Source organism: Argiope bruennichi, chromosome X1, assembly GCF_947563725.1.
Source record: "Argiope bruennichi chromosome X1, qqArgBrue1.1, whole genome shotgun sequence".
Taxonomy (NCBI): domain Eukaryota; kingdom Metazoa; phylum Arthropoda; class Arachnida; order Araneae; family Araneidae; genus Argiope; species Argiope bruennichi.
Window position 1 is genome coordinate 15,253,787 of NC_079162.1, and position 27,363 is coordinate 15,281,149.

At 31.8% G+C, this 27,363-nt stretch overlaps 1 protein-coding gene across 2 annotated transcripts in view; it reads left to right on the forward strand.

Annotated features, from left to right (window-relative positions):
• LOC129959126 (rho GTPase-activating protein 100F-like) overlaps positions 1–27,363 on the forward strand; it is a 112,926-nt gene that overhangs the window by 54,538 nt on the left and 31,025 nt on the right. For both annotated transcript variants that reach the window (XM_056071946.1, XM_056071947.1), the window contains exons 3-7: positions 5,464–5,928; positions 7,061–7,381; positions 9,806–9,973; positions 11,416–11,702; positions 25,152–25,534. In XM_056071946.1, coding sequence (XP_055927921.1) covers positions 5,464–5,928; positions 7,061–7,381; positions 9,806–9,973; positions 11,416–11,702; positions 25,152–25,534 — 1,624 coding nt within the window. The remainder of the gene's footprint in view (positions 1–5,463; positions 5,929–7,060; positions 7,382–9,805; positions 9,974–11,415; positions 11,703–25,151; positions 25,535–27,363) is intronic.

The window sequence follows — 27,363 nt, forward strand, 5'->3', positions numbered from 1 at the left end:
AAGGTATCACTGCTTAAACAGAAAGTCATTTTTCTTTCGAAAAATAATGCTCCTTTTCAGACAGTGGGTATTAAAAATCTTACGATAGAATTGCTGCAATCATTTCTAGTGATATTTTGGCATATAAATTATGAAGGAATAAATATATTTTATAATTATTATATCTTAGATTTTAGTCCCAAGATAATTATCACTAATGAAGGTGATGTTTTAGAGCCGAACACACAAAATTTCCCAAATCGAGTAGTTTTCTTCAAGTTTACATCTGTATTCTTGTTGTTGATAATGGCACTTGCCATGGACAAGCTCGCTGACGAAGTCAGCGATTTTAAGCCAAGGGAGCGCCTCTTGTTTTTTAGTAGCGCCAACTAGGGCCAAGAGTACGTCTTAGCTACTCACGCATCACATTAGCTTGCACAACCCCTTTTTACAGGGGGGCACATTCACGCATCTCACAGATAGAACAGTTGAAGAACAACCCTGCCCGAACTGGGACTTGAACCCAGGACGCCCAGATCACGGGGAAGACGCGCTACCCCTATGCTAGGACGCCGGCGCATCTGTATTCTAAACAATTTGATTAAACTTCTATATTTTTAAAAATAAATAATTTAATTTGCGCATAAACTATATGTTTAATATCCTAAAAGAATACTAAACACTCTATTCACATTAGTAAAATTTTTCTCTTTGGGATACATATTTTAATTCTTGCCTTATGATATTCTTCATTTCTTACTTTAACTACTTAATTAATTTCCTATTTTACCTATAATTTGTATTCGAAATATGAAAAATAAAAATAAGTCGTAAAATATTTTCCTAAACAAAGCTCCTCCTATCGAAATAGTTTAAAGGATAGATATGAAATATTAACAACTATTAGTCACTATTAAATGAAAATCCAATTCCAATCTCGATTGGATCAAGATATTGTCCGTCAGTTGAAGTGAACGTTCGTTCATCTTTGACGAATTTTTTGACTCTATAGATATTTTATATTGCAGAAAAAGTGAAAACAGAAACTGAGTGATAATTGCTCAATATATAGTTCGAAAACAATGATGGGAAACTGATATAGTATTAACTCATTTTCTCTGTAAAATTAATAAATTAATAAAAATATAATAAATAAAGATAAAGTATGAGAAAGCTACAGTTATCACCGGTTGCTAATTAAAGGAACAACGTTTTTCGAAAAACATTTCCGAACAATTTTTATGCATGTAATTCAAATGAACAGTTTTCTCTTCTGAAATCAAAGCGATAAAAGTAATTTTACTGAATTTTAAAAAGTGCTTTTTCCCTTGTTTTAAATTAGTAAAAAAAATTTTAAAAACAAGAATCTGTAAGAAATCGTAAAAATGTGAGACGCACACAACAAAAAGAAAGGACATAAAGCCACAATGAATATGATTAGAAACTAAAAACCCCTAAGCATTCATTTTATTAAAGATCAAAATACAATTTAAATGTGATTGAAATTCAATTCTGCTTGTGATTAAAATTCAATCTCCTAATACTTTTGTGATTTGTTTGCTCTTGATGTTTGATTAAAATGTTCTTTTTTCTTCTCAATACATTCATTAAAGTGTGTTTCTTTAGTTTATTAGTTTTATTTCGGTATCATTTGTGAGACAATTTAAACCTTTCTGCTCTGAAATTTATATTTAATACTTTTACAAAGTCCCACAGGTATAAAATGTAACTTCCGAAATGACGAAAACAAATTATATCCGCATATTTAAAACCCCTTTTCAATTGGCTCTTCTTAAATAAAAGATTTTATTAATCATTTATGTGAAGCAAAATTATTCAGTACTATGCATTGTGGTTAAAGCTAACCACAATGCATAGTAAGATCTAATGCATAGTAACATAGTAAGCTAACCACGTTAAGATCTAAATTTTTATAAGGAATAAATTAAGATCATGCTTAGAATGATGCGTCGGGTATTGTATTCATATAGATATGCCATTCTAATTTTAGGAGCTAAAATGAATTCTGATTAGAATCAAAAGAGGTTCCTTCTCACGAATAGTACTGTAAGAAACGAAAATGCGTTACAAATCCATTTTTCACTGGGAAAAGAATTTTCGAAAGCTGACCTTATTCCATATGCCTGCGTCTAGTCAAATATGGAATGGATCAAAAAACGTCTTCATCTTTATCTATTTATTGTCTAACAAATGGCGAAGAAATTCATTTAGTAAAGAAAAAGTTTTCAATGAGCTTCATTTGGTTACTTAATTGCTACATCGGAAGGATAACGAAAATCAAGACCCAGCTTTGCGTATAAAAATGAGAATATTTTTAATCAATTGGGGATCAGAAAACAGCTAAATAGTAGAAAAGTATTCCATAAAGAATGCAGCTTTAAGGCATATTAAAATAAAAGTGTTGTACGAAACCGATATATTTCGATGTCAATAGCTTCAATAAGACCAAGTAAATTTATCTGGCAACTGGATTTCCATAAAATTTCTTCATAGGAAAATAATATTTTTTTTTAACTCCTTGATAAACAACTAGAATAAATGAGTCTCCAAAATTTTTATCCCTTTTTCAGTGATAAATTGTATTTTTTTTCTAGTGGATTCCAAATCCTAAGCTTCTCCAATAGCAATTTGTTGACGCGTTGTCGGTTGTTTGCTATTCGATCGCTGATATCAACTTTAATTTCTTTACTGAAAAGGGATAATTTACTTTGCTAAAAGGGAAATTCATTAGTCGTTAATCGAAGGGAAGGAATCATAGTGAAGACTGAAAAATCATTTTTACCTCTCATTTGAGATGTACAATTTGGTATAACATGTGACATCCATATGTACTCAAAATGACCAACCCTTTGACGGATTTCACCTAGGTTATGATGAAATCATGTGCCTAATTTCATCTATTTAACTCTTGGTGTTTTCGAAATATTGAATCCATGTACATGAGCAGAGATACATACAGAATCACATACCAAATTTAAATAATCTAGCGAGTTGCGTTATGTGTATCGTATTCATTGACAGATAAAAATAAATTTTTAAAAATTATTAAGGAAATAGCTCTAAACCTAAACACAAATAAAAAATTTTTTGAGGAATTAGCTTTCATAATGATCCATTTTCTTCTATTTATCCTAAGTTTTGCATTTGAGTTTTGGAAAGAGTGATATAAAGTCAAAATTTCTGGAATTTTATTTTCCTCAACTTTATAAAGTATTTCAACACTTTATAAACTATCCACCACGACTCATTTATTTCCGTTTGATGTTTCAAAAGTTTAGTAAAATGAAGTCTTCACAAAGTAATATTGATCTTTTGGTATGATGTTTCTTCGATATTCGACGTTTTAAACTCGCTGTACGTTAAAACCCTTTCACTTCCAGCCGGGCGGTTTGGGGCGCTTTGGAAATTTTCCTATAACCTCCAAGTCAGTCGGTTTCGGGCTCCTGTTTGCGTTTTAGGGGAGATGGGTACTAAAGCAATCCAGACACTGTCTTCAAAACGGACTCTTACTTTACTAAGGATTCAATTCTGAATTTAAATAGTATTCTCCGAGTTTTATGAATCTGGGAACCTTGTTATCTTAGAATAAAGCGCTAAAGAACCTCTTACAAAGATCATAAAATTTCTTTACCCCTCCCCCCCCCCACCTAAAAAACCACAATGACAGCTCTTTTCTTAAGGGGTTGATATATAAAAGAGGACTGATAGCTATTAGGGGATTTGTACAAGATTATGGGTTGCCCTTCAGAGTGTCACTTTGACGGAGCCTTAAGTAAACAATAATCACACTTGGCGAAGTGGATGAAGATCTCAGTTAAAACTGTATTTTGCATGAAGGGAGAAATAGGCGTTTCTTTATTGTAGGAATAAAATAAATTATCCGTCAACTGCGTGCTATGACTACCTCAAACAAAAATTCTTCATATCTTTAAAAGATTTTTCACGATTTGTACTATAATTGATTTAGAATGTCTAATTATAATTCAATCTTCTTAAGAGAAGGGAGACCTCTTTCAAATGACACACCCATCTTCTAAATATCAATACCAGAGAATTTTATCAGTGATCACTCTAATGAAAACCTAAAGATATCCTTCAACAAGTCGATAGCTCCAGAAATACATTAATTCAGAAAACGCAGAAATTCCCCATTTAACCACTTTCGACCTCAATAATATTCATTTTCCAATTATGACAAATGAAAGACAATTTCGTAAGTTTACTAAAACCATTAAAGATATTCCAGATTAACATAGTTTTGATTATCTCGTATACGAAGTATGGAGAAAGTATTGCAATTATCAAAAATCTGAACTCGAGATTTTGATGCATCTCCACGTTTTAGACCTTTTTTTCTAAAAAATACTCTTTAGCATTATGTTTGCCTTTGAACTCAAAAACTCTTTGAGTTAGACGTATGGAATTTGATATATGGTATTTACATTAAATTTTTAGATTTTTGTCGAATTTCGAACATTTAGAGGAAATCTGTCTTTCTTGCTGTTCGAGTACAAATGAACTCGATAACTATAAAATCAATAGATCTAGATGGATAAAATTTAGTACACAGGTTTAGTATCTAAAATGCAGATTCTTATCAAATCTTGAAACAAATTTATCAAACAGTGGATCGTCTGTCGGTCTGTATTTTCACATGGATATAAACTCAATAATTAACAAATGCAATGACTTGTATTAGTGGAATTCGATATATGACTATGTGCATACCACTGTAATTTTGTGTCAAATTTTGGTTTAAATTTGGTTCAGTCGGATACAAAGCATCCAAAATACATATTTGCACGATATATTGAGTAAAAATGCTAGATTCACGTCAAAGATTTATATTTCGTAACTATTTTGCGCTAATGTTATGCAAGGCATTTGTGGACTTACCCAAAGTTCAAAATTTTGTGCGGTGTGAGGGAAATAACATCTTTATTTGAGATAAAATTTCGGAAAAGCCATCCTGCTGATTTTATTTTTATTCATGTTTGAGTAATATAGACAAGTATTCTTTTTCATGTTATTTTTATAAACTACAGAATTTTTTAAAACGTGGATTTGTTAAAAGAAGGAAAGGCATCCAGTAGTAAAATCATATCAATTCTGTTTCAACTTTTGTTTTTTAAACTCATAAACACTGGTATCTCGTGGTATCAAAGAAAATGTGTTTAAATTATTAAAAGCTATTAAAGTGTAAATTAAAAATTTTAATTGAAAGATTTCTCAATTAAATTTATCAGTACATTTACCAACTAATTAAGTATGAATAAATTTTGATAAATGCTACGTTTCATATATTAATTAAAATTCTGTATTAAATGTCTTGTTTGTAAAATATATATATATATATATCATTTACTATTTATTTTCTATTGTTTCTAAAAAAGATAATCGATAAAAATATTTCTTATTTCTGTTTAAAAACTGACATTGTTGTATGTGTGTGTGTTTTTCCAGGAGACAAGGGAAGTGGAGTCTCAGGCGATGTGCGAAGAGTCAACGCCTAATCGCCGGCCGACCCGCCCTTTGCTGCGTGGTCCAGCCGCCCGAATGATGCCCGAGATGGTAGTACAGAGCGATTTCCGCAAAGTGAGTGGTATTTCCACGGAGATTTTTCGCCAAATCGAAGCTGTGGAAAAAGACTTCGACCCACAAGCCGCAGAGGCTGTGGAAAAGCGGGGAGAGATGATTATCCGATTGTTGGATCCAGCCAGTTTGGGTCGAGTCGGAGCCGAGGCCTGCAGACGGTACCTGCGTTTAGCGGATGCTTCACACGTGGTGCAATTTGTGGAGATCATCAAGAGACCAGGCCAAACACTGGGATTGTATATCAGGGAAGGAGATTTACTCACGCAAAGCGACGGAGTTTTCATCTCCAGGATTGCCCTCGAAAGTGCTGTCTATAGCAGTGGACTTCTCAAGGTAAGGAACCAATTTCTCAAAAAAATTCCTTCATCTACCCTTTGAAAATTTAATAAATAATCGACTAAATTTTAAAAACGATACTTCACATCAAAAATAACAATAAAATAAGTTTAACATTTGTAAATATATTAATTTATTTTTACTTTACAACTAAAACTGGTTGTCATGTTGCAGTCAGATTAACGGAAAATTTTAAAAAAGCTAAAGATAAGGAGAAGAAACTGTTTGAAAAACAGTAAAAAGTACCGTTATTAAACTAACCTTGCCGCGAAACAAAAACGATTTAGGAATAGCAGATAGTAATTCTAGAAAAATGCCATTGGCACACATAATCAAACTTCTGTATTTCTTTGCTTAAGAGTATCACATCTGGAAGAGAATTGCAAAAGCCTTTTGATCTCTTCCCAAGTATACTATTGTATTCAAAATACCTCTCATCGAAAATACGCCTTATGTATATTTAGAGATAGAAACAGACATTGTCACTGGTATGAGGTTTGCTAACTTAGAATAAAGAAGTGTGTATACATATCACTATTCTCAAAACAGACAATAAAAGCTAATGCCACTTTTGGATTTTGTCATTAGAAGAAATAAAAATGAGAAATTAATATAGAAACAATATAATCTCGGCAACAATACTTTAGAAAAGAGAATATTTTTACCTTTTCAATTTGCAATGAAATCACATAGCTAGTTCTTTTTATAAAAACTTCAGAAATGGAAACAAATTATAATATTACATCTTCTTCTTAATATAAGCTGAATTTTGAATAATTTGAGTAATACTTGTATCCGATTTCTCCAAAACTGTGCAATTATGAAAAAAACACGCTTGATGAAACTGTCCACTTTTTCATTTGTTTAAGCAATTTTATATTTTGGATACGCGAATCAAAATGTATTTTCCTGCGAGAAATCAGATGAGACTGATTAAGGAATCCGTTCACAAACTTCTAATATTCGAATAAATTTGAAATTTCAAATATAACAATTGAAAGACAGATGTTCGATCATAAAACAGCTATTCAGTTATAAAATTGGAATCGTTTTCTACAACTTAATCACTAAGTTGTTATTAGATAAATGTTTCTATTTGTATTGGTAGTTAAATTTTTATTTTTAACAGGTTGAAGACGAGATATTGGCTGTAAATTTGGTGGATGTTCGTCATGTGAGTTTGGACGATGTTGTCATCATCATGTCCATTCCTCGCCGTTTAGTGTTAACTATCCGCTCTCGCATCAGTGGCCGCATGACAGCAGCTATGGCAGCACGCCCTGTGATGGACGAAGTTCGTCCTCCTGTAGTTGTCGTCAAGAAAGAATTTGTCGAAGATGTCAACGATGACTATCCTGGGGCAAATGATTGGATGAGAGGGCCTCCTGGAAGGACACAAGTTATGTTGGAACCCCACCATCAAGCAGCCAATCAAAGACAGCAACCGGATGTGAGTGTCATTATCAATTATACAGTAGTCCCCATTTTGTAATATATATAGGAAACTTTAAAAGATAATAGCAAATATTTTTTGGATAGCATTACGTAAACACAAATGATCTTACAAATACAGAAAACAGACTGAGCATGAAACGAAAATTGTTCCTCTTGTGTTTCTTCATATTAAGGCTTACAATTATTATTCAAAATTGCAAACACCAATCATAACACAAGCTTGAAACCATCAATAAAATGTTTGGCACACATTTTGAAACAAATTAGGCTGAGGTCCTCATCAGTCGGAAATTGAAGCTGCTCGTTTCTAGCTACGTCTTTAAAAAGTGCCATTTACGCTGAAAAGGATGTCTTACTGTTGTTGGAAGCAGTTTTAAATTATTATTCTAAAAATCATAGTGAAGAAACTCTCCTTAACGGTACTGTTATAAAGAACTTTATACCCCATACACTCTTAAAAGAAAAAGAGCTTATTGAAACACTCTTAGAGCTTTGCCTGTGAGTTATGATTTGCTCCGTATGTTATTTTCTCACCTAGTTGAGTTTTAAAACTTATTTTTATAAATTGAAGACAAATAATTGGTTAAAACGATCATTCAAAACAGCTAGGGCAATTTAACTGTGTGAAAAAACTTCTTGCTTTTAAGGAGCTTCAGAACTTCAAGTTTAAAGAATTTTAAATTCACAAACCTATCTCACCTTAGAATCGCAATAAATTTGAACTTGAGAGACGCTAAAACTGTCGTCAGCAGTGAAATGGTATAGAAGTGAATGGAAGTATAGAGATTTGGAAAATAAAATACCAATTCAGAGGTCATGGATTACTAGGTACATTATAAATATCTTCCACTCATATTCGATATGGAAAATTAAATTAATGTAGTAATTAGCTAAGTTTATTTTTCAAAAAAAGAACACACATTTAAAATTTAAATTACAAATGCACAATGTAATTTGTAATGTTAGATACAGGGTGGTTAGAATTAAAATGACCTTATTCAGACCCTCTAGAACCCGTTCTACCCATCGGATTTTTATGGCATACACTATGTGGACCATGGGCAAACAATTTCTGCAATAAAAAAATAGTTCACATTTTGACCACCAGAAGGCGATTTTTAAAACTTCCTTTTACAAATTAATGAAACCTATAAAGAGTCTTGCACTCACAACCCTAAAATTATTCTGCGTGTCTTAGTCATTGATAATTATGCTCTTACGGGAGAAAGATTCCTCTTTACTGGTAAAACTGGGTTACCAAAACGGCATCAATAACTTAGTTGAGCTGCATGTATATCGTCATTTAAAGGGATGGCGAAAAGGGCCCAAGTCTAAGAAAGGTTTGATGAAAATGATTATGAAATGTAAAGAGACTGGAGACTTGAATGTGCTGTTAGGAAGAGGTCGGGAACCGGTTGCGAATGAAACTGTCGGAAAAGTCGAACGGCTGTGATTAAAATAGCCTCCAGTTTCAGCTGATTTTCAGCAAGTGCTCGGTCGGTGTCACCTGAGTTGGTGAATACGTTGGTGGTTGACAATACGAAAAATTCTGTTATTCATATTAAAATGATATTAGTATGTAAGATCCACTTGGTGCAAATGCTGCAGCCTCAACACCTCCAAACACGCTATGAATTTGCTTGTCGATGTTTACGCTTGGCCCTGACAAATTCTATGGTCAGATGAGGCGCACTTTTCTTTAGATGGAGCAGCGAATAATCAAAATTGCCGCATATGGAGTGCTTCACTTCTTAAAAGCCTGCAGAAACAACTGATTACGTGATTGCATGGCGTATAATACTCTTTCAACACTAAATTGATGTAAATGGAGTACACGGTGAGTACATTCTGTAATTGAATAAATTTGAATGATTGTGACAGATTTTTTTTGTCCTTCTTTAGCTGCCACAATTCCCTCTGGTGGTCAAAATTTGAGCTTTTTTATTCTGCAGGAGTTTTTCCCTCATGGTTCATATAACATATATACCAAGTTTCATTAAAATCCGATGAGCAGAACGGATTTTAAAGTGCTTTGAATGGAGTCACCCTGCATAAGGTTTAATCGGGATTTTTTGTGATTGCCTACGGTTCAGATATGAAAGGAAAAAATAAGTATTCTATTCGTTATAGCGAATTGCCGTAATTAAAACGCAATCTTAAGATCGTTGGTTGCCTTAATAATAATAAAGTTTTTCCTTTAAAATTTTGCTGTGATAAAATTTTTGAGTTTGTTATTTATTATTAACATGAAAATGAAGGAGGGGAAAAACGAAAAAAAAAAAAACCGAGGAATTTAAATACTTTTATTTTTTAAAATCGTTCGTCAATTTTCAACATCATTTATGATAAGTACAAAAGTTTTTCTTCAATATCTAACACCAAATGTTAAGCTCACTAAATTGATCCTCTTCTCTTTTAGGTCGCTCCTTATTACTACAATATGCCTCCCCCTAAAACCCAGGAGGACACTCGCCTGATGTGGGAAGAGCAGCGAGGTTCCCAAGCCGTTCTCACGAGACAACCCAAACCTCAACCGACCTTCCCAACTACTCTTCAATCGCTGGCTGAACAAGTGGGCACACATCCAGTAAGTTTTCAAAAAACAACTCTGAAAGAGATCCGTATTTCGTTTAGGAACGTAGATTCTGCAGAAAAGCAAAGAATTTATATAATGCAGAAATATCTTTTTTAATATCTAAAATTGTTCAAACAGAAATACAGTACACTCCCGATTATCCGCGGAATTGGGTGGCGCGGCCGCCACGGATAATAAAAATCGCGGATAATCCGAAAAAAGCTAAAAACGGGTTTAATAAAAGAGAAAACAGTCATTCCAACTTTGAAAAATCGTTTTATGTACAATAAAACGTAAAATAAACAGCAGGAAATGCTTAACTAAAGCTTAATATTTTAGTATATCACTCAAAACTAACCTAAAATGCATTTTGTTAATGAAAACAGAAAAGTGCTTTGTACTTACGAGAGGCGTCAAGGATACACAGAAAAATTAATACATATGTACTGTTTTAATACTGTGATGTATTATGAAATTACAAAAGCATAACTGTAAAACTGCACCTTTTTGAAAAAATCAGTCAAAAAAAAAAAAAAAAAACTTTGTGCGGCAGACGCGGATAACCCGCCCGCGGATAATCGGGAGTCTACTGTATAAGAGCGGTGATTTAACCTTACTTCGGCCATTAATACGGAAAAAGTAAATCTACTTACCGACCTCAAAATATTCTTACTGTTTTTGAAAATATATGATTCACAAGATATTATGATTTTTATAAATTATATGCAAATAACAAGTCTCTATCACATTTAATATGCGAAATTTCTTTCATGATTCGTTCAGTATATGATTAAAAAAATCCTTTAACAATCGTAAATCTAATTTACAAAGCTTAAAATTATTGTTTTGAAGCCTAAGAAGAAGATATTAGTACTTTTAAAAAATATTTTTGGAAAAAGATGTATTTCCCTCATTTATTGCATCATAAACAAAAGAAATTTTCAAAAGATCACTGCGATAAACATATGCATCCAAGAAGGATACCGGAAGCCCAAACTCACATCAGGAAAATAAACAAAATATATGAATATGATTTTTGTAGTAAGACAAATAGAATACTAAAAATTATAGATACACGTTTCGACATACCACTATTAATAGCTATACAGATATCCAGAGGATAACCTTCACCCATGTCTTTTCAAACACGTCAGAAATCACAGTGGCAGACGTAATCCCAAGTTTTAATTGGTAGAAATCTGATAAATTTTCAATATTTTTTATGTATCCCCAAATGAAGTCTTCCAATGAATATCTGGGTTGCGTGAAGACAAGAAAAACATTTTATTAAAAATTTCAAACCGATATATATCATTGCATAAAAAAAAATACAGCCTCAAATGTTTTCAGTTCTCTAAAGTCTTTTATCTGAATTTAATTTAGACATAAAAAAAAAACAAAAAACATTTGATATCACGCACACATACAAAATAAGGGGATTTCTATTTCCATAGGTTCACACTTTCCACGCAGAACCCACAGATCCCCGTCGCCTGTTTTTTTCTGGCCATCAGCAGCAAGTCCATCCCCGAAGCGAACGCAGTCTACCCGAAAGATATCGCTACCTGGAAGACCCCTCTCTGAGAAGCCGCTCCACCAGACTCCTTCGGACAGAGAGTGAACAGCGCATCTCAACTCTGGGCTCGGACACCTATGACCGATTCTACTCCTTGGGTAGGCCTCTAAGGCGATCGGGATCGGGTATGTCCATCACTATGCAGAGAAGAGGAAGACCTAGAAGGTATGCCTCCATGCAGTATCAAATATTCTTTTATGTTCTCGCAGTTCAACAATCGAATTGGTCAAAAATGTACCTAAAAATTGTTGTTGTGTTGGGACTAATCTCTCTTGGTCTAAAGTAACTCGCCAAGGCGTGAATCAAAGACTCAAAGTAAAGGAGAAATATGGCAGTTTCTGAGAGTCAAAGTGACCTTGGAATACCTAGGTAGTATTTAGGATTGGAAACTGAACTTTAACTTCAGTATATAAGAGTTGGTTCCGCTCCTGGAAAATTTACAGAAAAAACGCAACATATGTGTTTTTGTAGGAGAAAAATTAGAAAAAAAGCAGTAAGTCCAACAGCAAAAAGTAATTAATAATTACTTAGTTACACAATTGAAATAACAGTTGAATAAAGCTAAATAAGAGCAAAGCCTGAGGAAAGAGCTTCTTCCGGAAAAATCAATCACTTAAGTTAATCAACCATGCGATGCATTAAACTACTAATGGTACATCAAAATCTTTTATTTGCTAGTAATATAAAAACTATGAATCTTTAGAAGTGAAAAAAGTCCCTGAAATAAATTTGCATCTTAATGACCGAAAATATATCAACAATAGAGATATATTTCATTCAAAAGAAACGGCTTGAATAATTTGTCTTCATTTCATACGTTTCTATTTCTTTCCTTCTATTGAAACTTTCTTTCAGTTGTGATGAAAAAATTTTAATAATTGGATATTAAAAACAGAAATAAAAATGAAATTCAATTTAATTTTTATTCTTCATAATAATGAAGGATAAACGGTTTTCTATGATAAAAAATTAATAAGTCTTCTGTTGCATTCACATTATCTTTTTTTTTTATTTCTAAAATATTCGAAATAGAAGTTTATTTAAGATATTCAATTGCCTCAATTAAGGACGGAAAAAGAAAGTCATTATTATTTGAAAAATGCTGAGATTTTAATATAAAATGAAAATATGTTATAATTATGTATTATAACTGTAAAAGCATTGGGTTTAAAAAAAATTAAATATTAATTCCAACCAAAAACTACATACAAGGTATTGTTGCAATCAAAAATTACTAAGTTAGGGAACTTTTTAGCATGAATTTGTACAATTTTATAGAGACATCGTTTATAAATTCAGTAAATTTATAGATATTTTTAGGTTTGAAGTGCAATGAAAAATTTATAAAGTCATCTGTGCAAATGCCTGGAAATATATGAATAATAACAAAGAAATATCAAAAATCAGCAAATCTGGAGGGCCCTTCTTTAGCTGGGCGGAATACAGAAATTCAATTACATGGACGGAATAAATTAGCAATGCTGTTTAGATAGTAGCCTGTCATCGAATATATGTTACATCTTGCACAATTGTGATTCTGCGGTTTTATCACGGCTTTGCTACGCTGGTAGTCTGGAATTCTAGGCTGATTTAATTACCCAGAATGCTTTCGAATCACTCTCAAGCAAGATAGATCCAGTGGCAGAGCGTATTAACATTTTATATATTAGCGAAAAAAATTTATTTATCGAGTATTGACTTCTAAGAGATCTTAAATGTTGCGTCTGTGCATATAAATTTATAGAAAACATTGAAAAAAAATTATATCTTGTAACTTTAGTTCCCGCAAAAGTTTAAACTTTGGAAAATATAACAAAAAAAAAAATTATCTTTAAACTAAAATTATACAGATTATGTTTTGTTTTGTGTGTTTATAATAGCTTCTAATTAGTTCATTTTAGTTGTCTGAAACCAGAAATTTATATTTGCAAACCATGCGCTACATTTTGAGTTTGCACAAAAACCTAGTTATAGAATTTAAATGAAAGATTAAGACTTTTATAATTTTTCAAATAGATGTACTCTCTAATTTTAAATCATAAGAGCCAGCCTTTTTGGATAATTCATTAATGGTACTGATTTTATATATTTTGTTTTAATAAGAGTACATTATTTTGCAGCTCTTAACCGATTTCATAATTTTTTTTGTGAAATGACACATGAGGATACAGTTGTAATATGGATTAAACTCATGCCAATTCAACCAATTAGGGTGTGTTAAACTATGCTTATTAAGTCAGATAAATTACTTAAATCCAGACTTTTTATTGAATTTTCACAGAGTTAATCTTTCGAACAAACTTAATCTATTTCAGCCATCTCTGTTTCCTTTTTACAAACTTTTTTTGCAAATGCTATGACTAGCTTGACGTATGTTTCAGTGTCCTTATTATAGCTCTAAAACTCAAATTCAGCGGGATTTTATCTTGTAGAACTGACGGAACAGTCTGTCTTTTTAAGTTTCCCGTCAGTGGAAAGGGTAGCAGCTTACATTTCATTCAATCAGCTCAATGCAGCCAGTGGCCTCAAATATTTAGGAAGTCTTAAAAGTTCTTACAGACTTTAGGTTTAACGTTCTTGCTTTTAGTACCCTCCTGTCATCCAACTGTCGTATGTTTGTTTCTCATTCATTATCCTAGAACGAATTTCATTCAATCACAGGATCGATAATTGTCTTGATGTCATCTGGCTGACATTTCTTTGCTAGAACATCTTTCAAAACCGACACTATTTGTGCAGGTCAGCCATTGACTTTGAATGAAAGGTCCGAGATCTCGTAGAATCAGATTTGGAGCACATTGTCTTACCTGAATTATTTTGAACGCATTGCTGATCTTTACTAAAATCAATTTTATTTCCATTGATTTCATTTAATGTAATTGTTTAAAAATTTATAACGATTATTTTCTCTGCATTAAGCTGTTGTTTGTCAAATTTCCGAAAAAGTGACGGTGATCTCAGTATCAATCCATTCTTATATTTACATACATATCTGAATGTTAACTCGTTAAACTGAAGTAAAAAAAAAAATGAAACTCTTCAATAGGTGCTGTCGATACAGCAGATAACAGGATTTTTCTATCCTGTGTTTGTTGCTGTGACATTACGATCAGTCGCTTCCAGTGCCCTAATATCAATATCATTGTCTTAAAACTATTTCAGTCTCACTTGGCTATATGGATACTAATTCCATTGGTTAATGTGACATGAGTGATCTATCGCCTATCAATCTCATTTCACTTTTATTTTATTATCTCCTATTTTTCACGTAAAAAAAAATTATTATTTTTACCATCAAAATGGGTATCTTTTGCCGGTTATGAGCCGCTTCATATATTGTCCAATAGAGTTACTTTTTAATAAAATAATAAAATATTGAGTATATTGAATAAATAATTGAGTATATTTGTGTATTAGTAAATCTCCGATTTTCCATAAAAGTTTGAAAATTTTAGCACTCCCGCACGACCTCAAAATGTTGTGGATGGTTTTTAAATATAATTATTTTGCCCTCCGACAATTAAAATAAAGTACTTGGACGCTTTAGATAACTAAAACCCTTAGTCAGCCTATTTATAGAGTAAATGTTGATTTTGTTGATTTTTTCCAGGTTTAGAACTTTTGTACGAATTGTAGATTCAAAGCATGATTTTTAAAAATATTTTTCTGTAGATTAGCATGCAAAGACGCTACTTTTGAGCTCTACAGAAATTCGATATTCCAAACAGCGATTTTTTTTCTCCGCTACAAATTTGAAGACAGCGGTCATTTGTAAACTTCAACATAACTAAATCATAACGTATTTATGTATCTACATACTTGAACATTCACAGTTTCAAAACGAACTGTGAGTTCACAATAACCCGAAAGTTTTGATTTTGTATTCTGATACTAAATCAGAATACTTTTGTACTCTGATCAAAATGTTATTTATAATGACATTGCTCAAAGATCATTTTCAAAAAGAATGATTAATTTTTACCATGTATTCTGAAAGAAAGGACATAATTTGAATGACGATTCCGCATGACTCTGGAATGAGGGTCTTAATTTAATTATTACCTCAAAAGAAAACTTCTCTTTCGCGACTTTCGTCAGAGAATCATAGCTGGCAGATTTGCTGTGTTTTTCTTTCAGAAATTTTGAAATAATTCAGATTAGCTTATATTTAAAAATAAACCGTTCAGTTGATCAAATTATTGTTTACTCCATTATGCAGAACTCATAATCAACGGTAGTAATGAGTATGCATTTCTCGATTTCACCGTAAAAGAATTATGCGACGATGCGCTAGAAATATTTGATATTTCTGAATAAAACTGACCTTTGATTTAGGACAAATATTTTTGATCATTCCGTTAAAATTAGATTTTTATTTTTTCTATAAATTAGCGTGTGTGTTCTCCCCATTTTACAATATGGAGTGTTTGCGTTCAACTTCGTACGACAGCAAAGAGAATATTTTGGATCCATCATTTGTTACAGTTCTACAATTCTGATTATAAAATTACGTAATTTATTTAAATTTCATCATCCTAACTGGTTACAATTTTGAATTATTCCGTTCATATAACACATATAGACAGACCTTTGGCTGTTCTAATCTAAAATTCTGCATTTCTAGTGATGAAACTACATGCCAGATTGCATTTTTGAGTACACATGACATTCAGAAGGATCTCGCGTCTGGTCATGAGTTTTCTTTTTGAGAACCGTTATTTCTTTCAAGACCCTATAAACAACTATTCTGACTACAGACTTTTAAACATGTGTTCTGATTTAATACGCATGCTGCTTTTTGCCTTAAGACCTTGAAATATGTGACATATTTGATCACAATACTTTTTTAATAGAATTTCTCAAGCTAAATAAAACAGAAGCATTTACAATAAACTATTATAGACTGAAAATATTGATTTAAATTCTGTACTCTAAAAATTATCTTTATAACAAGAATATAATCTTAATGTTCAATGATTAAACAATGTGATTTAAACTATCTTAATCAAAACATGCTAAACATGAACTCTATTCGTAAAACTTAATTTACTGATTTTAAAATGATGTTAATAATGAAGTTAAATCAGGAACTTTATGCATCTCGCATTCATTTAATCGTTTAGAAGATGTGATAATCTTAACTATTTCAAAATCACCGCACGAAAGATATCTTCTCCTTTTGGTCACTTCCAACCTATCTGACATTTAAAAATGTAATAAATTATTATTTTATCAGTACCGGTTTCAACATGTTTCCTAAGATGTTTCTAACCCTTATATAAAACTAATACATAGTCGATTGGCATTGTTGTAATTGTTTTTAACGACGCTGTTTAAATTCGAAACCAAAACTCAAAAATAGAGTTAAGCCAATAATAAATAAAAAATTAATAAATGAATAAAATCTTTAATTTTTGCTTCAAAAATAGAATACATAGAACCTTTTTTTTATGTCAAAATAGTAATACTCAACTTTTAACGTATTAATATAATTTTTTCATTATTTTAATTTCAGCATATATTTTCTTACACTTAGGTCACTATTATTTCGCAGCGAAATGAAATCACGAATCAATACTCCAACTAAAACATCATTTCTTAAATTTTCGAAATTTTCTCGAAATATTCCAAACAATTAAATATATGAAGCATACTTTGCACTTTTGAATTCTTTTGTAACAATAACTTAGCATTTATTTTTTATGCAAGCAAGTACAAATTATTATTATTATTTCTTTGCTAAGTTTATATAGGTTGCGAATACAGAAAATAAATCTGGTTATATTTCATAACTTTCGAACAGTTTTTGATGTACGCATAAAGCAGCTTAGAGAGGGGCCTGATTAGTTCCTACGTCTCCGGGCATAAACCCGGTTGACTGACCTTAGAGATTCCAGTGATTAGTTTTAAAAACATGCCTATAACTTCACCATGTTTAACATGACTTGAATGTTAAAGTTATCAACACCCGCAACTCTCGAGTTAGAGGAATCCGAATAATTGTTCTTATTCTTTATATAATGGCAATAAGTCAGTTGAATAATCATGCAACACATGCCATATATTTTCGTCCCTCCATTCTGGATGAATCTCGTGAATTCTGAGTTTCAAACGCTTCAAAACCTTCAAATTATATAAACCAATAATTGGATACCCAGTTGCAACAAATTCTTGATAAATTTTGGTTACATTTGACAATTAACCGCTTTGCTTTATAATTATATTGAAAATGCTCAGCCTATAACATCGATTTCAAAAAGTTTTAAAACTTTTTCTGTGAGTAAAATGACGTTACTACAACGAGCACTTCAGGTTGATTTTTGTTAATTGGTTAAAACAAATGTAGATAGAGTTTAGTCATACCCGAATATTTATGCAGGATTTCTCCACCAACACCAAATCTTCATATGATTTTTTTTTGTTCTTGTTTAAAGAATTTTCTATCCTTCTCATTGATCACCAGCGATTTTTTTTTTTTTTTTTTGCTACGAAATCAAGCATTTGCTTAATAGTCTCATGTATCTTGAATGACCCCGTTCATCCAGAAAAGCTTATCATGTTTCAACGATCTCATCAGTCCAAAAAAAAAAAAGTCTGAGTCGCAGAAAACATGTATTTTAATCCAACAAAACATATCGTAAACTTCTTTCAACTATTGGCGTAACGCAAAACTTGTTCTTTTAAAAAGTTTTTCGTTAAATTATTTACAACTCTTTATTTTATTTTAACTCTTTATTCTACATGAAAGAATTTACTTTTCTAAAGAAATGGTTTCTATTTTTTTAAATTACTTTATAAAATGCGAAGACTTTTGACAGTACAATAGCAGGCGGTAGAGGTTTATCACGCATCCGCGATTATACTTCTGTTGCCAATATAGACAGAGATCTAGACCGACTTTTAAAATTTTTAACTCACTATATACAAGGTACAAGATGAAAATATATCAATTTATTTTTTGGAAATGAATAAAGTCATCAAAAGAATTGATTACAGCTTTTAAGAAACTTTAGTAAAGTATGTAACACACTCTCATTGTAATGCACGTATAATTTAAGTTGAGCATACTCTAAACCAGTTTTATCCTTGAGAAATCGAAGTAAATTCTTTATAATCTATGTGTCTCGAATAAGATCTTTTTTTACTAAATGGTGATGGAAATGCGCTCTGCTATGCGTCTTCCAAATGTATCTTATTCATATTATGGAAATTATGGAGTGTGCTGATCACTCAATTTAATGTTTGCTCCATTTTCAAGAAGATCGTCATGATACACCGCAAAATGGCAGTGGTCTATATCATATATAAAAGTGAAACAACTTCCAATGACTTCATGAGAACTGCATTACTTGAGACATTGTAATATTCTGGAATTAAGTTTGCATTCAGAATTCTTTTTTCCAATACAATTTTTTTTTTTGTATATTCATTTAACATTATATCTTCGCTGATCATAAGCGCCCACCTTCGATTTCCAAGTGTCGATGGAAGATTATATAGTTCGGGGACCTTGAATCGGACGATAAAAAAAATATGTTTTTCCTTTGCTGAACCTTCTAATTGACATGACTACTGATATATCCCCTTTTCATTGGAAATACTCAATGGAATACATGTAAATGGCTTTCTAGCAAGGGAACCAACACAGTTTATTCTCTGGGTCACCATCTCGCTCGATATTCTGAAGCACTTGGTAGTCTATAAGCGTTGTACCGATTTGACAATAGATTTTTGATTATTTGTTTTAGTCGTTATTTACATATTATGATCCTCATTTGTTGTAGTTTTGGTTGCTTGATCAGAACTGTGATATCTAATAACTGTTCTAGTTTCATAAAATCTTTTCCACGACCATTCAGTAATACTTTTAGGGATTCCAGGTTTGCTAGCAATTTCTCTCATTGAACCACTTTCTTCTAATATATCCATAATTTTTCCACGAGTAAAATTATCTGCTTGTGCATATTCATTTTATTTGCTAAAAGAGAAGAAAAACATAAATCATCTACATAACACATACCTTTTTAACATTGTCCCACTTCATTTTTTTCCCTTCAATAATCGCTTGGTTCAGAATACTTGCATATTCTTTAACAATTAAGAAACACTGCTTCACTCAACTGATAACTGTGCTAGCTTCTTCAAGCTACTCACAATTTTTTATTTTGCTTAAAAATTAGCTTTATGTGTTGGTCCATCAATTTATGGATATTCGCGTAGTTTTTAAAACAGAAAACGATGTATCAATATTTTTAGAAGATAATTTAGATGGTTCTATTCACATTAGCCACTTTGAGAATATTACGCACAGAATCAGCACGTAAACATCACACTATAAAAAAAGAACTCCCAAATATTTTTTTAATAGCGGTTGAGGAACGGGGAATACCCGAGATTCGGCATGAGACTAATAAAAAATTGCTGCTTCTGTAAGAAGATCATAAAATTTATCGGATCGTCACGCTAGGAATGGCAGAAATTATGTTTTGATAAAAATATTTATTACATATATTCTTTAATTATGCCATAAGTAATGCATACTTTGCAGAGAACAACAACCAAAACTTAGATATGTAGATAACAAAAACAAAAAAGAGAATTTATAACCTGTGAATGATTGATGATTGTGATAACAGCCCTGCAATGGGATATCTTCGTGATGTCTCTCTCAGCGAGTCACAATAATGACTGACATTTGACAGTATGCAAAATGTAATTTTTTAACTAATGAATTTCCTTCTTCAAGCTTCATTTGAATACTTGGACCATCCTTTCAACTGCCAAATTTATTTCAGTAATGAGATGATTAGATTTAATATTTAGTTAAAAATTCTATTCAATTAAGCTGAATCGCGCATTTTAATTTTTTGAAATTTTGTTGTAGTAATCAAAATCCAAACAAATTATCTATATTGGAAAATATCCTGACTTGTTTCTCTATTGATTGCATAAATAAGTAATAGTGCCAAGTGTAAGCAGGGTAAATTAGATTTTGATGCTTCAAAAAACTCACAAAATTTATTTTAATTACTAAAAGAAGTTTTCGATTCATTATTAGAGGAATTTGGATCAGATTAAAATCCTTCTTACTTACATTTGCTTTTTCATTTTATTTTGGAGTTAATTTTAAATTATTGTGCCTAAAACTAAAAGCGGTCTTCATGGAAAGCAGTTGAGGTTGCATAATTGAAGTGTTTTTGAACAAGTATTAACACCCTTCTCATACTTCATAGCCTCTTGTAAAGTATTTTTCTGTTAAAAGACGCTCAAACAAGTTTTTTAAAGTCATTTCTGATTCGAAAAACACGGTGTTTTTTTTTTTTTTTTTTTTTTTTTTTTTTTTTTTGTAAATTAGGCTGAAAAATCCTAAATTTATTATTATAGTCAAAATAACAAGCAGATGGTGACCCATATTTGCAAATTTTAAATGTGTGCATTTAGACAGAAGTATTTTTTTTATTAATTTATGTAAAAGCATTTGCTTGTTTATGAATTTAGAGTAGAGTTTTATTTTTAATAGAGTTTCAATACAAGAAAAAAAATTGCAGAATGCGGTTAAATGGTTGCATAATTTATTTCGGAAAGAATTATTTTTTTCTTGCTGATAAATGTGCAGATAAGGTCATTTGTAAAATTCAGGAAAAATAGATGGATGGTATATTTATCCACCTAGATATTTCAGCATTGACAGTTTCAAAAATAAGTTTCTACTATAACCCAAAATTTTTGATTTCGTATTCTAGTACTAAATCAAGATATTATTCAGAATGAGTCTCAGCCTTGTTCAAAGATCATTTTCAAAGAAAGGCAATTTCTTTTTACCATGTTTTCTGAAAGAAGGCACGTGATTTGAATAATGGTTCTGCACGACTCTGGAACGAGGGTCTTTATTCAATTGTTATTGTTCTTACCTCTAGAGAAAACTTCTCTTTCACGACCAGAAATAATCGGTTCCTCGTCAGAGAATCGTAGCTGACGGATCTGCTCTGTTCTATTAAATAGAAAGTCAAGGAAAGCTAGCTGGCAGACTGCCAAAAAATAAGAGCTAAAATCTTATTGATTTTAGTTAGGGGAAAAAGAAAATAAAACGAATCTTCGCTTTTAATGCATTCCAATTTTCGTCTTTTACAAACGAAAGCCCGTAAAAAGTTTTTTTTTCTTTTTCTTTTTCCTTCTTCTTTTCTTTGGGAATTGTTTACGTCATCCGAGCTAGGAGTTTTAAAATAATTCAAATTAAATCAGACTTGAAAATAAGTGGTTCAGTTGATCTAATTTTTGCTTTAACATGTAAAGCTCATAATCAACCATAGTGAGGGAATTCTCGATTTCGTAGTAAAAGATTATGCGATGATGTACTATAAATATTTGATATTTCTGAATAAAACTGACCTTTGATTTAAGACACACTTTTTCCATTATTGTATCAAAATCAGGTTCTATTTTTCTATAAATCAGCGGCTGTGCTCTCCTCATAATACAATATGGAGCCTTTTGTGTTTTGGACTATTGGGTCCATCATTTGTTACAGTTCTACATTTTTTTATGTAAAACCCCATAATTTATTTAAATTTCATCATTCTAGTAGGTTGCAATTTTAAATTATTCCGTTCACATAACCCGAACAGACAGACAACGAGCTCTTTGGCGGATATGATATAAAAGTCTACATTTCTAGAAATAAATTGGTTTTTGTGACATTCAGAAAAATTTCACAGGAGTTTAAAAGTTTTAGAGTTCCCATAACATGAAGATATACAGACTTCTGATGATAGAAATCTACAATTTTCGTGAACTATATTTTTTCGGACTTTCGTAATATTTTATGTTTATATGTTTCATACACGAGAAAGTAAAAATGCTATGTCTGAGCAAACACATTATAATAAATTACTCGAGATAAATTTATAAAGTAAATCCTTTGAAAGTAAATTCACAAATTCAATAGAAACAACTTTTCCAATTTCTACTGCTGAATTTCTTACTTTACGGAAAGAGAAGAAATATTGTTATAGTTAAAAAGTGTTAGCACTTGTTTTCCACATCAAAATTTAAAATTTTGGTTTTAAAAATAGTCCGTATTTTGACCGAATTTTGAAAGCTTAACATGATAATTCATAAATGCAATGAGTTAAATGAATGAAATTTGGCGCAGTTTTATTCCCAAAACAGTAAATATTTAACAAATCAGTTAAAAGAGTTATTTATTAATAAGTTGAAATAGTTAAATACATATAATTCGGTGTGTAGTGTTCGCATTTTAAATGTATATCAAATTTTCGACCTAAATATCTAAAGCATATTCGATTCATCTTCACTTTGCTACCACGTTTACAAGCATACGAGAGAAGAATGCATTTTTAAAGTTACCACTGAAAACCATTCTATTTTTCCTTCAACTTCGTATGATTATAGTATATTGGTCAGAAATAAGAACCTATCTTCAGAATTTTTTCCTTTCTTCTCAGAGACAGTGGCAACCTCTGAATGATTCGTCAGTGCACACAGCACTAGCCTTTTACTTCATTTGACGAGTTTTATGCTTTCTAATAAATATGGGATTTTATATTTTATTGATTTCTTTTTGGTTTTTCTACTAGCTCAACGCACACTAACTTAAATTTGTTAATATTTAACGCACCGCGCTCTTATAGGAGAGAACTTACGAGCTTTATTCATCTTGGAATTTATCAAAATTCAGCTTTTCGGCATCACTGGAATAAAAACTAAAAATTATTTTATTATTTAAAAATGACTTTAATTAATTAATTTTTTCGGGTCTTCCTTAACATATTGATGGCGATTGACACCATTTCATTCACATCTACATTTAATGATTTGAATCTTTCTCTACTTTTCAGATATAGAAGGGATTGCCTAATGAAATTGGAAAATTAATCTTTGGCAACGAATGGATTAAAAATTAACTGCTATAAAGTGATATAAATTTTCAAAGAAGGAATAAATAATAATCTGCATTAAAAAATCCAATTTTTCTCATCTCAATCTTTTCCTATGACAGTTCTTTGGAGCTTAAACCAAGCTATCATTAAAACTCTTACAATAAATCTAGAATATTCATTAAGTGGAAAATATTTGATAATTCTTATTTACAGACTTCTGCCATTGTAAACCATCCAACTTAAAAAGGAAATAAACGCCTCAACAAATATTTGAAATTTTTCTTTCCGGCTACTTATAGAAATTTATTATAAAAAATGTTTTAACTATTAAGGATGTTTTTTATGTTAGTCTCGTAATCGTTACGCCAGTTTGAAGTTCTCTTCCATATCTTATAAATTACTCTAATATAAGATAAATCATTTTGTGATGGTTCTACGCTTTTTAATATATTTGATCTATTGTTTCATTTGGTTAAAATTTTACAAACTTATTCGAGGTTAACATCCTGCAAGGATCTGATTTGAAATCCCTGGCATTAAGAAAAATATGAAAAATTACTTTTATTCTTCTATTTGAACAATAAAAGAAAAAATACATTTTCTTCCCACTTGGGAAAAATACACATGAATACAATTAAAAAATTTGAGAAAAATACACTTAAGAAAATACTCGACGTCGTAATTTACTTATTGTCATACTGTATTAGGTTATGAAGCAATACCAGGAATGCGCATTTTTACACCTTATCTTAAATACTTCATATAATTCTTCTGTTTCATTTAGAAAGGAAGACATTAACAGTTGCCTTATCTATTTAGACATAACTTTTTCAATACAAGGCCTGAAAATAAAAAGGCCTGAAGTAATAAAAGGAGAAATTTATCTCGACGGAAAAAATTTTTCTTGGTATAATTGCAACAGAGCACTGACAGTTTTCAGTGCACAGACATTGCACTGAAAACTAACAAACAATATCTACTGAGCTTGGACATAAAATATCTTTATATAAACTATGACAAGTAAACGTAGTATGGGAATTCGAAAAGTATCTTTGTGTTTAATATATATATATATATATATATATATATATATATATATATATATAATTCAGGGGGACATATTCATTAAAGAAAGTATCGTTAATAAAGTTAAGCTGTTATTGAAATATTAAAAATATTTTAATGTGTGCATCATAAGGCCTACATAATCATTAAGTCATCAAAGATTTCCAACCAAATTCTATGAAATATTTGAGAATAGTCATGAATCTTTTATGATATTCATAAATTTTCAGTCTTGGAGGTGAATTTATATTGTAAATAGTTCAGAATTTACACAGTGACTGAGTTACAGTTTTAATCTCTACAAACCAAGCAATAATTTGAGCTTTCTCTTCGGGTAAAGTCATATTTAAAAGATATAATAATATGGATGACATGGTGCTACTTAGTGTTCATTTCTTTTTTAAAACAAATAATATTTAATTATTGAATTAAAAAATCAGAAATGTATGTCTTTATTATTTTGAAACTGTGAAGATACTTTTAAGACACGCTTGTATTAGCAAAATCTATTACTTAAGGCTCCTAACATCATGACTTGTACTCTGTGTACAAAAAAGACGTACTCTCATTTTTACCCTTTCTTGTTGTTGTATTTCTAACCCCTCCCCCCCCCCAAAAAATACACATTTCTTTTCCTTCCTTTTTACAGAGCAGCGGATGAGATATCTCAACCCCTTCAACCTCAGGCAATTTCCACTCTGGCTAATCGCCGTCGTCCCACCATCGATGGGAGTGCTTCCGATACTGAAGCTACCGAAAGCACTAAAAACGCCATGGCGCAACGTCAGAGGGGAGTTTCTAGGCCCTCCTTTGCTCTCTCCAGGGCTTATGGGGCGACCCAAGCAGCCCGCAGCAACTCACTGCCCAGAGTGCGAATGTCCGAAATGGACTTCCGGAGATTCCAGCAGATAACGCAGCAGCAACCTGCCTCCGCGACTGTACGATTACTGCCCTACGATTCCCAATCAGACAGTGATGGAGCTCTCTCGGCTCCTGAACTACCTGCAACGCGAAGCGGCAGGAGAGATCGAGGTAAGCTCTGATTATCTTAATCGAACAGCGGCGTTGTTGTAGGCACCCGGGTATAATTTTTTTTTCACCTCTAATCGTTTTGGATGAGTTAGCAAGGGTAAATGACTTCTAAGATATCTTATTATTTTTTCGTCTCCTTGTCATATACGGCTTTAAATGAACACACTAATGTTTTATCTTGTTGGCATATCCTACTACTGGCATCCGGAACATCTATAGCTATTGATACACATAACTCCGCCGCTGTATTGTTAAGTTGCAAAAAATAAAGGAGCAGAAATTAAATCCATTCATTATGTTTGGGTATCAAAATCAATCTGATGAAAATGCAACTTCATGAATTGATTTCAGAAAATTTATCAAACCGTTGAAAAAATCTAACAGTATTACTTAAGACTCTTTTAAAAGTGCCTTTCGTAGTCTGAATATTTTTAGATTCGCTCCAAAATGTTATTCTCACTGCTTCAAAATATGGGATAAATCTAACAAATTGAATTAAAGCAAACAAACCTTTCGAGCTCCTGGGATATTTTGTGAGGGTCCATTACCCACTGAAATCAGGTGTCTATGGTATCAATCTAATGCTGAACCACTTGACTGTTTTTTTTTTTTTTTTTTTTTTTTTTTTTTTACTATCTAATAAGATGGCACCTTCTATTTTGGGAATATTTTCTTATTTTGATTCAAATAGAATTGAAATAAAAAAAATAGAAAAATTGAATACTTGACTTATCTATGCAATGGAAGTAATTTTAATATTGAATTATAATCGTTATGAAAGGTTTATTTTTTGCTTACAACTATCAAAATTCGATAAATCGATACACGTATGGCATACGGGCAAAACAGTTAAGCGATTAATCGGATTCAAATTTAATAAATTACCTGGCTCCATTTGCAAAAAATGTAGGATAACATTACCTCTAAACATCCTCAAACAAGGATTCTTATTTAAATTTTTTATAGCTTCTTTGATATACACTGAGGTGAAAAAATACATGATATATCTTCTAATAAAGTATCGGACTCTTCCGGCGAAATGCAGCAATTCGACGTTGCATGGACTCAACAAGTCATTGGAAGTCCCTCGCAAAATTATTTAGCCATGCTACCTCTATAGAAGTCTATAATTGAAAAAGTGTTGCTGGTGCAGGATTTTGTGCATGAACTGACCTCTCAATTATGTCCCATAAATGTTCGATAGGATTCATGTCGGGCAATCTAGATGACCACATCATTAGCTATTATTGTCCATAATGCTCTTTATGCAAATCGCAAAGAGTTGTGGCCCAGTGACATGGAGTACTATCCTCCATAAAAATTCCATCGTTCTTTGGGTACATGAAGTCCATGAATGGATGCAAAGGGTTTCCAAGTAGCTGAACATAACCATTCCCAGTCAATGATCAGTTCATTTGGATCAAAGACCATTCTATTATCATTCTATGTAAAAACAGCCACAGCTTCATGGTGTCTGCGCCACACTGAAACCCACCATCATCTATTATCAACTGAAATCATGACTTATTTGACCAAGCTATGGTTTTCTAGTCGCCAAGGGATCAACCGATATGGTCACGAAGCCAGGCGGGGCGTTGCAGCCGATGCCGTGCTATTAGTAAAGACACTCGAGTTGATATTATGTTGCCATAGTCCATTAAACCCAAATTTCACCGCACTGTCCTAACAGACACATTCGTCGTGCGCCCCACGTTATTTCACGCAGTGTTGCTTGTTTGTTTACACTGACAATTCTATTCACATGTCGCTTATCTCAGTCATTAAATGCATGCGTTCGGCCACTGCTTTGTCCTTGGTGGGAGTTTATA